The following is a 16106-nucleotide window of genomic DNA, read 5'->3' on the forward strand; positions in this document are numbered from 1 at the left end:
GAGCGTTGCGTTCAATCGCATTTTAAAGGTAGGCAATTGTTATTTTTTTCTTTTCTTCTCGTAGGCTTTGGCTGCTATTTACACATTGGTTCGTTATAGTTTAACATTAGCGTATGATATCTTGCTGCGCGGGATGACGTTTGTTGATTTTATTTTGCGCTAGTGCTGTTGTAAGCTTCTGTGCGCCACCGGATCGCCCAAAACATGAGCACGCGCATAATCGAGTCCTTTGGTTGAACGCACGACAATTCGTTGAATGTTTCCGGTATCGACGGTATCGGCCGGTGCTAGCGAGATAGCAAAACAAAAGTGATCCGATCGGTGTGCGGTGATGTAGCGAGAAAGATTCGGAAACCATAATGCATGTACACGGGACCGGAAGTGCATCGTTGCACCAGCTTAACCCACCTTGTTCCGGTTCACGGGCAAGAACTGTACCGTGTGGTTAAATGCGCGAAAAAGAATTCGTGAAACGAAACGTTTACGACAGAGGATATGAGGGCTAACGCGATCCTGCCATCGTTCCCGGCTGTTGTACTGTTTCGTAAGCTCGCCTGCACCTGTCGTGAGCGAGAAACTTGCCCAGCGGCCCGTCCAGACGCTCGGTTTTTATCACTTTTAATTGTCATAATTCGTTAAGAGTTGTTAGTGGAGTAGTGTATAGTAAAGCAGTTCCGTCGTTAACGTTACATATGGTACATTGCTGGCGCGGAATCGCCGTTCGCGAGCGGGGTTCGTTTGTCGAGATTACTTCGATAATGCCCCCAAAAACCAAACCAAAGCAACCAAACTCAACCAGTACCAAGAGGCGTAATACGGCACGGTCCGTCCGCTTTCGTCCGGTTCATGCGCCGGCCCACGGTATACGTGTAGTTTCGTTTTTTTTTCCCGATACCTTCGTTCCTGTTTCCGCTTCCGCTTTTGTTATAATACTAATGCTTGCAAGTCAATATAGATCAATCACAGAGATTATTTTTAAGTAATACGGAGCCCGCCATCGCCGAGCAGCCGACGATGAGCGGTTTGATTTCGATCCGCACCCACGGGAAGGATCCTTCCGGTTTGGTGCCCGCTTGGTTGTGTTTGGGGAAAACGTTTATTTGTTCGGCACCTTTCGTTCGTTCGTTCGTTCGTTAGTTGCTTACGCTTACTTCAGCACTTGTTTTCGATTCCGTGTTTTCGTTGAATAGTGTCTTATTGATTCATCCACCAAAGCCGGACCTCCAAGATACGATGGTGGTGATTCTTCACTGGTCGAAAGCTTTGCCCAACAGCACATAGGGGCCATCCTGACCATCTAGATAGTCCACACGTGCACCTTCTCGGCGACTACACACCAGGACGCGCGTTCATAGTACGACGACACGATGTGCAGGCTGGTGACGTGATGGTTAATCAGCGAATCCAGCTCACCTTCCCGGAACACGTGATAGTACCGGTGATGTGTCGCAGAACCACCAATCGACGGGCTGTCCAATGAGGCTGTGGAAGTCGAGTGTGCCCACGAATCCACGCTGGCGTGTGACTCGAACGAGGGCACCGATGACTTCTTCGTTGCCGACAGTGGCTTCCGTTCGCTGGCGATACCGGAACTGGGTGGAACCGTGTATGGTCCCCCGGTGCTGGTGCCTGGTGCCTGCATCGTCACCGTCTTTGCAGGTGCCGTCGTCAGTGTTGCTGGAGCGGTAGACGTTCCGAGAGACACACTGCTCGTTCGGTGGCATTTTTCGCCATTGCTGCTGTTGCTGCTACTGCTGCTACCATGTCGGTAGTCTGCGGTAGTGCGTGCTAGCGGTTTCATTCCGTTAAAGCCAACTATCTTGCTGGGAGCAGGGATGGGCCGCAGATGATCGGTGATCTTGTGCCCACTACCGCTACTGACCGCTAGAGGTCGCTCCTCCGAGTTATCCTCTTCCTGTATGAGCAGGGTCGTGTCTGCACACAACTCCGGATCGTCCTCGTCAAGCTCCGGTATGATGACGAAGTCATCCACAACTTTCCCACCAAGGTTCTTACATTTTCCACCTGCGGCTGTCAGCTTCGGTACGCTTGACGTTTCAACGCCATTGCACCGCTGTTCCTCGAGTTCGTTAAACTCCTCATCATCGTCCGTTTCCTCCTGTATGATCGGTGCCATCGAGGAACCATAGCTCAGCCCCAACGAATCGGTACTGCCACTAAACTGCCCACTCAGCCCACCACACGAGCCACCCGCATTCGAAAGGTTCGCCAGCATAAGCCTCCGTTCGCGTAGTTCCGCCCGTAGCTGGTTAAGATCACGCAAATCTCCGTTCAACTTCCGCAGGTACGGATCGACGATCGGTGGAGAGTCACTCGCGGCACTCGAGCGTGTTCTACTGCTATCTACACCGAACACGTCATCGTCCTCGTCGAAGCTCTCGTTCCGGTGTTTTTCGTTCTCGAGTTCCTTCAACAACTGGGCGCTCAGTTTCTCGGCAAAGTCGACCAAGTGCTGGTGTGACTGACGTTCGTCTAGATCTGCGAGTAGACCGTTGAAGCGCAACGGTTTGCCGTCAGATCCTACGCGTTCAGGAATCACCATGTCCACGACGTCCTCTAGTTTGTGTGCCACTACGGCGGCTGCCTCTACGAGTGGTGGAATTGCGGATGTTCCGCAAGCTGGCAGGACTGTTCCGTTTCGTCCAGCGCTAGCAGACGTACTCTTGGGTTGATCAGCACCAGGACATCCCACCACAGGCAACGGAGATAGTGAAGGTCTTAGTGCGCTGATCACACTATCGATCGAGTCCGGTGAGGATGGCTCACTTGAGTCACTGTCCAGATCGTCCGTTTCCGGGTTGAACAACTCCAGCGACAGGAGCTTTGGCACGGGCACGGGAGCCGTGGTACTGCCACCAGCGGCCGCCGAAGTTTGCCGACGTAAGATAGGATAGTTGCCACTACGCCGGAACTTCGGAATCGGAGGCAGTTCTTTGATCTGCTGCCTTGTGATCTTCTGCGGACCGGCGCTTTTCTGAGGTGATCCTGTGCTCCGATCCTTGCCTTCGGTGTTCGAGCTTTTCCTGTCCGTTGCGGGTCCCGATGGCACGGGTTTGCTGGTGCAGGTACTGGAAGTGGTCGTACTGGTGACGGTGCAGGTGTTCGTACTGCTGGCCGGTACAGTAGACATTGGATCGCTATCGGATTCCCGAGCAGCGGTCTCTCGAGCTAACGTGTCCTGCTGCTCGAGCTGCCACGGTAGTACGGCGGTGTCCTCAAACGTAAACTTGCTACAACTGCCACCAGAAGGTGCGTCTGATGCGACCTGCTCGATCGTGGCCGTCCCACAGCCGGGTTTCGTTCGCGGAGGTGCCGGCGAGTGAGCTGGTGTCGGACAAGGCATCACCAAAGGAGACGTTGGCACTGATGAGGAAGGCATGCGGCTCATTGCTGCTCCGGTGTTGAAGAAGTCATTCATACTGGCGGTTGGTCCAGCTCCATTGCTACCAGTTCCACTGCACGCACCACTACCATTGTTACTAACACCGTTCACACTACAGCCAACGTTCGTTTGCACTTGCTGCTGCTGTTGTTGCTGCTGCTGCTGCTGCTGCTGCTGTTGGTCTGGTTTAGGAATGTAAATCACAGATGCAAAACTGTCCTCCGACTCGATGCTGGTATCACTTTGGAGACTACTGTCCTTGGAGGAATCTGCGCGGATGACAGAAGCGACGACAAATGATGAGACGATCATCAGCGAGAGGCGATCCGGCAGAAAGTAAAGCAAGAAAAAGCACAGAGCACATGTTAGTAAGCGGTTCAATCAACCAACCAGACGCTACAACGGCTACGAGTCTAATAGAAGGCAAGCGTAATAGTGGTTCTCAAGTTGAAAGAAATAAAACAAAGTAAAACGCATCGATATCGTTATTTAGTAGGCAAGTGCATCGGCTCGGCCCAGTTAAGCCTTGGGCTGGTGCTGGGTTTTTTTATGGGAGCGCAGGCTGGCAGGTGCAGACACGTGTATGGCATGTTATGAGTTACGGGATAGGAAGTGAGAGATGATAAGGCGTAGGTTCCGCTTTATGCGACACGTTATGAGATATGCGTTATGATAAAGGACACACTTGTGGCAGAGTACATTAGCGCATAGTGCTAGGGATGCATGATGAAAGGCTAAGGAAACGTTCACGGGAAAAGGTTGATGCCAGTGTTCGTTTGCTACACATTCACACAAAAAGCCGGCTCCAATACGGCACAAACGTGTCGGTTCTTGGGTACAAGCATTTTCATTCTAACAACGTGGTGCATCGGACAGATTCGCGTGCGTGCTCTTGAGCAAGCTATTGGCTTATTTATCGTGTCGGTTATATTTTATTTGCGGAAAGCTGAAGCTAGTTTGGCACGCGTTAGTGTGTGCGTTTCTAACCAGCTTATCAGGACATCGTCCTTAAAGCTCTCCGCAGATGCGCAACTACCGCACATATAGCTAACACGACACGATTAGGCTAAGTAACGGCTAACGCTATGTCTATACATATGTACTAGCTAAGCATGCGCATCTACTAGCTGCCTTTTTGGCGCGATCGATCGGCCACCTATACTGCTTGAGCTACCAGCGTCACGGAACTAGAATCGATCGACAACAACGCTACGGGTTACTTGGAGAACCATACTAAAACATCAAACAAATACTATGAGCAAAGAACTGGACGGTTTGGTAGGTACCCGCAAAACGTTGCCGTTTAATGAAAGTAGAACGAAAACTTTCTGTAGAAAAGAAACAGATGAGCATTACCAATAGCAGAAGGATGGAATGTCATGGTTGTTCAAGAGATAGATAGGAAGAGAATAAGAGAGAGAGAGAGAGAGAGAGAGAGAAAGAGAGAGAAAGAAAAAGAACGAGAGACATAGAAAAGAGAAGAAAGAAGAATGAGAGAACAAGAAACACAAGTGAAACGAAGTGGCTAAAACAGGACACTAAGGTCGACGGCCAATTTCTCGAGGACGAGGGTGATTGTTTTTTGTTTTGTTATTGCTGAGTTTTACTCATTGTGGAGAGGAATAGAAGTACGTGAGCGTGAAAGCGTGAAACGCCAGCAAAACGGGACACTTTTTGCGGATGTTTCCAGCCGTGATCGTGATCGTGAATTGGTGTGCTGACGGAAAGAGTGAATGGGCATTGTGAGGAACGTGAAAATAACGCTAGTAAACGGGTTCATTCGCACGATCGTTCCGGGAATCCAGCCCACCGCGAGTGGATGGGCTGCAAAGGGTAGTATTTAGAAACATTAAAAACACAACTAAATTCGAACTTTGAACAACAGCTCATCGGGAAATGTAACACAAAGTAACGCGCGCGTAACGATAACGGTTTTGGGTGGGATCATACAAAAGGACGAAGCACGGACGTGGCAGTTTATGTTTGCCGCCAGCTGATAGTTAAGTGATGAAAGTGGTGCAAAGTGGAGGCGAATGTGGTTGTGGGTAGAACAGTGTGAGTGTAGTGAAAGTGGTACACACGAGTACCGGGTGATAACAAACATTAGAGTAACGTAGAAAGATGCTATTGGGTTTGATACCACCGGAAGGCCGGAAACGGAGCAGTACTGGTGGGTACAGTTAATAAAAAAATCAAATATATAGGGAGAGAGAGATAGAGAGAGGGAAAGAGAGAAAGGTAGACGGTTCGAGACGCAAGACCTGGGTGGCTGTTACACTGAAAAAAAAAAACAATAAACAGAATTAGGGCAACTTACCGGAGCCGCTTTCTCGCGAGTGACGCCTCGGCTTAGACGCCTCATCCTGGCTGTTGCCCATCGCCGCCAACAGTTTATCGTGTCCAAGTGCCATAGAGCCGTTACCACCGGTACTGCACGTACTACTGGTGCCACTGCCACTGGCTGAGTTATTCCGTGACAACCGATGATGACCACACGAGCTACCAAACCGACCAGTCCCACAAGGTTCACCATGGGGACCGGCCATTGGGCAACACCCGGCCGGGCAACCTGCGCATCCTGCAGGACAATCGTTCGGATCGTAGCAGTACGGTGACCGACCGCCAGGGGGCCCATGCCCGTGGTGATGATGCGGATGATGATGCGCATGATGGTGCGAATGATGGTGCGAGTGATGATGGTGACACGGATGTGGATGACCACCACCGGCACCGCCACCACTGGTCCCACCCGGTCCACCATGGTACGCGGCCGGACTGGCGGCCTTGATGTTTTGTATGATCTTCACGAAGCCATTCTTGGTGACTCGCTCGAGACTGCCCGTGGAGGACTTGAGCTTCGTCGCGAAGCCCTCCTTGATCACCTGCAGCCGCTTGGTGAAGAGCGACCGGCACAGGAAGCTCTCGTTCAGTGAGATTTGCTTCTGAATGCGCTTCCGGATGCGCTCCTTTTCGCGCAGCCGGCTCTCGGCCATCAGCTCCTCGTTGAGTGAGCTTTGCTTGCGCAGAAGCTGCACACGCGCTTCGCTGCGTAACGCGTGCTCTTCGGGCGGCTGCGCGGGAGACTCGGAAAACTTATAGTCTACATCGTCGCACAGTGACTGTTTCTGTTTCACTAGCTTTGGTCGGCGGGACACTGGCGTCGGTTCCGCGGCGGGGGTCGCTTTCGATTCAGGTATTTGCGCACCTAAACTTGGTACACTTGAACGTGATCTAACTATGGTTTTTGGTGGTGGATTTAGTATACTACCTAAGCTCCGGCTCTTGACACCAGCGGACAGCGGCGGTTCCGGTACGTCGTCGAAGTCCTCCAAGCGCCTGAGCTCGATGGGCAAATCCTTCGCGTCCTCGTAGTCGAGGCTGCTGTCGTGCTTGGTTTCCCGCGAGCTCCACGACTCCAGGAACCAAGGACTGCGTTTGCCCCCGGCGAGTTTCTACGTGAAAGCGAAAAACCCGTTATCGGAGGCGTAAAGAGCATGCTTCGGCACTCGGAGAGCGAACAGAAACCAAACAGAAGACATACCTGTATCGCACGGCGCACGAAGCTGTAGCACGTCTCGCCGGGTGATGACGAGGACAAACTGGAGCTGTCACCATCACCGGCTGATCGGCTCGAGTTGGTCGACTCCTCCGTGTACGCGTGGTATGGTGGCAGGAAGTCATCGTCGTCTTCATCGTCCGAGAGGGTGCCATTTTTGGTGCGTGGTGGTTGCCACGGTACCAGCACGTCCTGTGATTCGAACCGTCGGTGACGCTGTTCGAGCGCCCACACGGTGATGATGACGCGGCCACCGATCCGCAGGATTCGTGCCAGTTCGCGGATCGCACCGACGCGTCGTTCCGTTGTGGCAAAATGGTGAACCACCGCCAGCGACAGGACGGCGTCGAACGATTCGTCACGGAATGGCAGTTCCAGGTTATCACATATCGCTACCTGAAATTGATCATTCACTCGTGAGCATTGATGTCCTGTGAGTTTAGTTATTGCTGGAGCCATACTTACTTCACCGCCCTTCCCGTGAGCGACCTGCGTCAGACGGAAGCACCGGTCGACACCGATCGTGTAGATCAGCGGGTTGAAGCCAGACAGATAGCGCCCGTTGCCACAACCGACGTCGCAGACGAGTGAGCCCGGTTCAAGACCGCCCAAGAACTGGGCCACTTTGGGCCGGATCTGGCCATTCGGTTCCTCACAGTTTTCGTACACGTCATGCACGTAGGCTCGCTCGAGAGCTGCCGAACGTCCGCTGGCATCCGTTCGGCCGCTTCGCTCCGTCATCGCGCGGGCTTCAGGCGTTTCCTCTGTGGAGAAAATGGACAAACATTGATGCGGAAGGGGACTCAATTATTGGGAATCGATTCAAATATGTTTTAAGGCAAATGTATGGCTACGGAGACCGTCAACAATAGGTGGCGTATTGATTCCCTCGGGCCCGTCGATGAACTGATGGTGAGTAGTTCGAACAATGAGCGGTAGAGGGCGCACTAGTGAAACACCATGCATAAAATGAATGGCTTGAAAAACACCAGGCGTCTCCATATTTTGAATAACAATGATACATATTACAAACCAAAAAAAAATAAATAACTTATAAATGCAATGAGCTTGTTGATTGTTAAAAGCAGCTGTGAAATATGAACCAGCTTTTATGAATGTCAAAGGGATTTTTGATAAATAATTTTTATGTTATTTTCAAATATTTTGAAATAATAAAGGGAAAATTTGATAAATAATTTTTATGTTATTTTCAAATATTTTGAATAATAAAATGTCCATTACATTCACTATAGGATGATATTTTCTCTACTGTACGTTAGTATTTCTTAACATTGTTAGTTCTTAGCATTGTTATAAAAATTTACATCGATACATCTGACACACTTCTTTAATGTTTAGTTTCGCGATACTCTCCCAGAAAGCTTATCATCACCAAGTAGTTTTAGCTACATGGGAGAAAATTGCACGCAATCATCACATTCTAAATTAGCACATATAATGGAATGATAAGCTCACTACAATCACCGAAAAAGCAAATCATGCACATAGCAATTTGCGAATTCTAGCCTCCTACCCTTCGAGGGATATGAGGGAAATTTAAAATTTTTGCCACAACTAACACCACGCGACCGACGTGAAATGGCGCCGGGGACGAAAATCTGTACCAAATATTCAACCAGCCCTACCGCGGTCCTCGCAGCCGGTCGGTTTACTGGCAACGCGAAATAACATAAATAATCAGCAGGAATTTAATTTAGAATAATTTGATCACTCCTCACGATTTCCATTTGCACCGTAGCGATTTCATCATTTCGCCCCTGCGAAATAGGATTCATTCACGGAAATAGCGACGGCGACGTGTCAACGTGTGCGGCTTGGGACACCGTGCAGCTGCGTGGGAAGGAGAAACCCCCAATAGGTGTGGCAGGATGCGGGCAGGATGGAAAAAAACATATTTCCCTTAAATGGAGATCTCGCTCGTTTGCGCGATGATGGAGACGCACCAGCCCCGTCGACCGTTAGGCGGCAGCAGATATCACACGGCATGTCGGGCAGACCTTGGCTAAATAAGTCGCACGTAATGCCGTCTATCGGGAGGAATAAAGGATCACAAGCGGTGACAAAAAAAAACCGAACAGCGTCGAACCTCTTTCAGCGCCCGCGCGCCGGTTTGTGTACATAGGAAGCGGAAAACTGGAACTCCAAAGGTAAAGCGGACGGCACCGAAACGTGGCGACGTCTACAAAGGCTTCCGAGCGTTGCGGGAAAAGTCGTACCGCTTACTGCAGGAGAGATGCAATGATGAAAATAGGGCCAGCTATTATCTGCATCTAATCTTGTGCCTTTCTCCTGCACGGGGAAACAGAAATGCCCGCAAGACGAGCGAAGGCGTAATTCTGTTCGCTCTCTAAGCCTGGGAATGGTGTGCAAATTCTATCCAAACGGAGTTTTACGTCTACCCCGGCCAGGGGCGCGTACATTTTCAACACCCGAATGGGATCGGTATGCATTACACGGTTTTAATCACAGTTTTGGATGGTAGCTTCTTTTAACTCTTTTAAGCGTGTCTAAGTGGGTAGTACGGATGGCAGCAAAAATTTGCTTGATTTAAATCATTCATTAACAAGCTTTTTGGTGTGTTATTTTATGTTAAAACTATCATTTTTTAACATTTATTATGCTCATCGTTAGATATAACACAATATTCATTCAGTACTCTTTTGAACTATTCATTGCAAATTGTTATTCGATTTTGATAACTAGACAGGTAATGGTTTAGTTAAATTATCTCTTTAATTGATTTTGTTCTTTCAATACATTTCTTGATAAACCACAAAACACAAACACGCATTGATATCGTGCTTTAAGCCCATGGACTCCCTTTTCGATGGATGAAGAGAACAATAGTTGTTATGCAGTCCATATTTCCCTGATTGATTGCGTTGCCTAATGCGCTACCAAATCTTGTAACAAGATTTTCCCAAATTAGCGCACGAACCGTCAGCACCGCACTCGTAGCAGGATGATGAGTATGGCGGGCAACGAGCCGTTATGCAACGAGAGCACCAATTTGCTTCCCATTTAAAACCGGGACACCCCCCCCCCCCCCCCCGTAAGTCAGCCCACAGTCCTGGATGGCCCCAAATTGTTGCCCATTTTCTTTGGAACCCGCTTGCTGTAGGATTATGCGAGGGCACGATAACCTCCCTTTCGGAGAGTGGGAAAAGGCTACCAGGGCTGCGGCCTTGCCGTTGGGATTCGGGCTTGGGTTGCACTGTTTTGATTAATGGTGGTTTCCCGGTCGTACTTGAACCCATTACCCGTGGGTCAAGGCACCACCAGGCCGACGGCATCGGCTTCGCTTTTCCTCCCGCGTGGGGTTGGTCTGGTCGAAGAAAAACAACACGCTGACATGAGCCAACCGCGTGGTCCATGGGTGGCACGAGCCACGAGAGAAAGAGAGAGAGTGAGTGAGCGAATGGGTGAGAATCAGCAGAAGGAGAAACTCGATTGCACAGCGAAAAGAAATGGGAGCTTTATGCACGCTAACGCTTCCGTTGCATGCAGGTCCCGTGGTTTCGTGAGGTTGCAAGATGTTGATGCTAATAAGACTAGCGCATTGAACGCAAGAAGAACGTGAAAAACACGTATAGAAAAAAAAAAAACCAACAACATGAATTGAAATGACTTCTGCCGCCCTGACCTCGCACACTAATCTTTCGATCATTATCCGAAGCGAAGCGAGGACGTTCACAGGACGCGTTCGTAGGGCACGCTGCGAAGGTCCGGTCAGGCAGGAAGGCACCCATTTTAAGGGTGCCCCATGGGCCAACGATGCCGGACGACCCGTGTGGTCAAATTCGGCCCCGATCTCGGTGCATTTTGGTCGAAGTACGTATATCCTTCCGGTGAAGGGCTTGGTCTAACACCGACCCAGCACCAAGCCACGCGCACACGTATTGGTGTGCCCTTATTTATCGTACCGCACGAAAATCTTGCCGTGTGAAGGATCAAATATACCGCATCGTGCTATCGTGGGCACCGTTAAATGGTTGCGACCCAACAGGGCCAGGACCTGCAGCGCCCTTTGCCCGTGGTTAGGAGGGTTTGTAATTTTGCGGATAGAAAACAATGTTTGCTGCAGTTTAATTAGGCTCCCGAGCAGCGGTGCAACGCCAGTGGCCCTGATCCGCGGCAAGGATACACAGCGCTCGCTGGAACGTTACTGGCAAACAGGTCGCGAGTTGAGTCAGGTTAGTCGGATTCTAAATATACTCGCACCCGGAGAGTTGGAGCTCTACCGCTTGTTGGTGGTATTTATAGTTTCTCACTTCAAGGTTATACATTTATGCCCTTTGATTGACGATCGTATCAATCGGACGCTGCCGATAACCGGCAACACATGCAGGAAATAAAACTTTGCATTTCCCTTCGGACGCCCTCCTGTGCCACCGTTAACGAGCCGTTAATTGTGTTCCCGTGCCGTGGTTCCATCAACCATTCAAATTAATTCCAGCTGGTCAAGCGCAATCGCGGTAGCATCTGTGGTCCATGCGTCCCGGCCAACGCATCCATTAATGCTGGACCGATTATGAATAGCGATTGACTTTGGGAGCATGAATATTAAACCTAGGGGCTTTGGTGCCGTGCATCTGTGAGCGGTCGGGCACTTCAATGTCAATGATCCGTGGCCGCTTGATGGTTGTGCCCAATTCACATGGCACTCGGGTTTGCGGGCTAGCGTTCTTGAAGGATCTGATACAATCCAGGGGGCACTGGACGGCGTGATAACCTTATTTAATGAAGCACAGTAACGCTGGACGAGAAATACGCGCGGCTTGTATTCTTGTAAGCAGTACCATCGGAGTAAGAGTATTGCTTGGCGTAGGGCCAAGCTCCATTCAATTTCTAATAGCTATACTTTTGTTCTGTTGATAGTGTAGCTTGGCAAACTATTTAATGTTATCAATATATGAATATGATATACATTTACTTTTCCAAAATAATTTTATATTACCCGTTTTTCTAGTATAGCTTTACAATTTGCTTTCGCTAAGGGGAGTTTGATAGCAAGCTAGTGAATGATTTACAGTTATATTTTCTACTCAATGTTATGGTTGCTTAACACTTTAGATATTTCAAACATGACAAGAATTTTCAATGAGGATTATACATATGTTTAGCCTTATGTGTTATGTGTACACACATATGCTTTATATGAATTCTATTAAAGGTCTGATCAATCGTCATGCAATGGTTTTCAACGCCAAGAAACTATCTTTTCGAACCGCCTATCTCCAATTTGAATGGAAAATTTATTTTTTCATTTGTGAGAACTATCTGCTAGTTTCGCTATAAGTGTTTATTTGCCACACATTGTAGAAAGAAAAACACAACAACATACACCATTATGATAACGCCCAACTGGGAGGTTTTTGGGTTCTATAAAAAAGACAAACCCATTTATCGTTTTGTGTTTTATCATCGATGTAGCAGTTATTACTCCATAAATTAATTTTTCGTGACCGGTGGTAAGTGTTTTCCCTCAAATTGCGTAAACGTCTGCGTCATGTCACTACCAATGCTAGGCCGAAATAGATTTTTATGCTATTTCAAATGAAGATAATACAAAAAAGGCCAACATCAAACTCACCAATCGGTATTCCGTTGGCTTCGACCAATTAATGATTGTCGTTGCACCGCAAGCAATGAATGAGCCAAAAATTCATCAAATGTCTCCGGTGGGAAGGCCGCCTTGCTTGTCTTGGTTTCTGCTGCCAGCCAGCATGGAAAAGGTTTCCTTTCACCAACCACCGTGTGGGTGGCCAAAGGCGAAACGTACCGCAGACCCTTGGGCTGGCATTTCGGCAAAAACTTCACCCAACATTGCCCAACAACCATGTGCCTCGTGGCGCAACGGCACGGGTGGTCTCCATGTTTTATTTTTCACAATTAGCAGCAGAACTAATGTGGTTTCCTGCGCACTCTGTGTGGTGCTGTCCTAACGCCCGAGATTAGGGTGGGGATGTAGAACTTTCGAAGGCGCTCCAGAAGTCCTCAGGCCTTGGCGTTACATGAGACGGCCAGGCATACCCAGCGCGTGGGGTTCTATTAATATTCCTGAAAAACACCTCAGCACTCGCCGAGATTGTCACCGGGGGCGAGCATTAAAACAACACGTCACCGAGACCAAGACGCGCCCAACGCATCCTCCCAAAAGGTCAACCCGAGGAACGCCGCGTGTGGTCGTCGCTCGAGCCATTTCGCCCCCGTACACCCGGTGGGAGGATTGCCTCCCACATGGAACCGCAATAATATGGCGGCACCCACACCCGAAAGCCCCCTGATTAAGCTTCTGGTGCTGGTTTTGTTTGGCCGCCCTCGCTGGAACCCGTCCAATGGATGCGTGCTTGCGCAATTTTAAAAAGAAAACCACCACGCTGCTGAAAGCGATTCCACCAACGCCGCCAACGGATTCGATTACCGTCCCAGGACGAGCCGTGTGTCCTTTCGAGCCTGGCACTTCGTCTGGCCAACGGCAATGGGGGTTCGAGGGAAATTTATGCGATGCATCCACTAAATGTGTGGAGAAAACCACCATTTCGACCGACGCAGTTTGCGGGAGTGGTTTTCGGAATGCGAAACCCGTTCGAGAGCGACGGAGAGAGCTCCGTGGGCGAAATGGAAGGCCACCGCAATCACTAATCACCCGCACACGGACGACGTGAACGGGCGTTTCGCAGGAAATATGAAAAATCCATTCCGTCTGCCAGCGCGCGCGGTCCACCGACGCCACGGCGAGAGATGAAAAAAAGCGAAACCCGCGCACCGAAGAAATAATAAAACAAATTGACCCTTTCGGAGTGGCGAAACGTTGCGGCTTCTGGTCTGGCTGGAGCCAGCCGCCGCATCGATACAAGGAGCTGGCGCCTGATTTACGCGCCTACACCATCCCCAGGCATCGCCGGCAAGCAGTGGCAATGGCCGCGTCGAGACCGCCCCGGTTCCGGCTAGACGATGATGGCCGGAATCTGGCAGCGAGCACAACGCCAGGGTGGAAAATCGCTTTCCCAGCCGGCATCGTGTCGTTGCGTCATCCAACCGGACCGGACCCAATCCGATAAGTGCTCCGGAGGTCACCACCCGCGTCGGTGAAGAGTGAACCATCGAATGATCGCCTAATAAGTGACACCAATCGGACGAACATTAACCATATTGTGCCTTCCTCATAAAAGCGTGCCATCACACGCGGCCGGCCGGCGCCCATATGCATTACGGTATTGATGGGTGCCGGATGAGATTGAAAATCTTTTAGCCATATTCAACCCGACCCATTTCCGGGTGTCCACCCGGGTTTGGGTCCGTTTTATGGGGGGTCCATTAAAATTGGCGACCGAGAAGTTGTGCCACGTCGTGCTCATCATTGGCACATCGATATCGTGGTAAAATTCGGTGCTGATGGTGGAATTCCGATCCGGAAAGCGGCCCAAGCCATTCGGGCATCTGGAGGATATAATTGCTGCGGAATCTACGTATTTATTATACCGACAACGTTGACATTACCCAGCAACCGATGGTTTTATGGTGTCCGATTTTTGGCGTTCTCTTAATCGTCGTTAGTGTCCTGGGGGAATATAAGGACTCGTGAGGGAGGTGCGTCCTATGAAGAGGGTCAATTTTACTATTGTAGAATTGTTCTTGATTGAGTTTGAGCTGTTTCTCATACGCCTAACATGATGAGGTTGATGAGATACCACAGATGAATTCCTTGTCTGCACATAATTGTTCATTGGGTATTAAAACGTTTAATTAATCTTATTTGAAAACAAGCATAAGTTAGATATTAGGTGTTTTTGACGACGTTAAACTCTTGTTTTGCTTTTTAGCGTATTGCTTCGATTATTTAATCAATTTCATTGCAAACAAAAGCATTTTTATCAAGAATAATTTTACCATGAAAATGGACTAGTAAAAGAGCTATCAAAATAACTTTATCATGCAAATGGACTAGCAAAGAAGCTTTTTGAAAGGCATTTCACTTTTAATCTTTCAAAAGGATCCGTTGACAAATTGTGTGCTTCTGTTGATCACCTTGGTAGAATTTATCGCTTTTCCAGGAATGTATAAACTGCACAGAACATGTCCAGGAATGTATAAACAGAAAAAACTTATCACAAAATAAACTTCGACACAAAATAACCGAAAACGAAAGCGAGATATTTTGCGACTGCTGTTGACAATGCATGGTGGGCGAAATTCGTCGAATCGATCTCGCGCAAGTTACAGTCACGATTTCAACAAAATAAAGTTCTACTCCTACACACATTCGGTAGGCCATAACCCAGCGAGCATGAGCCCCGTTTGCTTACCCTCATAGCTGGGATCGCCAATCTTCGATTTCACTAGCGGAAAGCTGGACGCCGTGGAGGTAGACGTCGTTAGGGTTCCCATCGGCCTCCCGTGTGGGTCCGGCACGCGAACCCTTGATGGAACGCTGCTTCGATCAATCGCACCAGCCGCAACTGCCACTGGCCGGAAGCTGCCGGCTGGCCACGTGCCGGCTCGACTGCTGCCCTCTGGTGGCCGATCCGCACGAACCTGTCCTTACGCCACACTAACTGCTGCCCAACGGCTGCCGGTTCGCGCATTCGCTCATCCGCCTGCTTGCGGACTCACACCTGGCCGGCCCTGGGGAGGGTGTAGCACGTGTGCGGGATGGCGAACAGACAAGGATAACAAGCTCCTGTACGCTTGGTTTCGGTGTCGGTGTCGTGTGTTGAGTGGACCCGCTTCGATCACGTGCTACGTGGCGTTGCTGGAACTTCCGCTATCAGCACCGGTGGCTCCATGATCGCGATGTCGGGAGCATTAAATCATAATATGTAAATCGTCGAGCATAGGCCCGTTGCCGGGTGTGCCGCTACTGCTGCTCCTCGTTCGCCATGGCCCTTGCAGCCCCAAACGTGTCTCTCTCTCTCTCTCTCTCGCGGGTGCACTTACTAGCTGGTTCTCTTCTGCCGCTTCGTTTCACTCACATGGCACACGTACCCACGCACACATACAGCACTAAACCAAGTGTGCCTTCCCCAGTGGGTCTGGCCCCTTCGAATGTATGTAGGCGGTGCGTTATCCTTTCGTTGCGCGAGTTTCACACCACCTCACACCACACACTGATGGCATCGCAAC

The 16106-nt window shown here is 49.7% G+C and overlaps 1 protein-coding gene across 1 annotated transcript; it reads right to left on the reverse strand.

The window, feature by feature from the left end:
- Window positions 1-1297: 1297 nt before the first annotated feature.
- Window positions 1298-15371, reverse strand: LOC128730471 (uncharacterized). The gene is made up of 6 exons (XM_053823519.1): window positions 15290-15371; window positions 7425-7723; window positions 6945-7355; window positions 5721-6855; window positions 4690-4731; window positions 1298-3672 (listed from the first exon to the last, which is right to left on the reverse strand). The coding sequence occupies exons 1-6, from the start codon at window positions 15369-15371 to the stop codon at window positions 1298-1300; spliced, it is 4344 nt and encodes a 1447-aa protein (XP_053679494.1).
- Window positions 15372-16106: the final 735 nt, after the last annotated feature.

The sequence above is a fragment of the Anopheles nili genome, chromosome 2 (genome assembly GCF_943737925.1).
Source record: "Anopheles nili chromosome 2, idAnoNiliSN_F5_01, whole genome shotgun sequence".
In the NCBI taxonomy this organism is placed as follows: domain Eukaryota; kingdom Metazoa; phylum Arthropoda; class Insecta; order Diptera; family Culicidae; genus Anopheles; species Anopheles nili.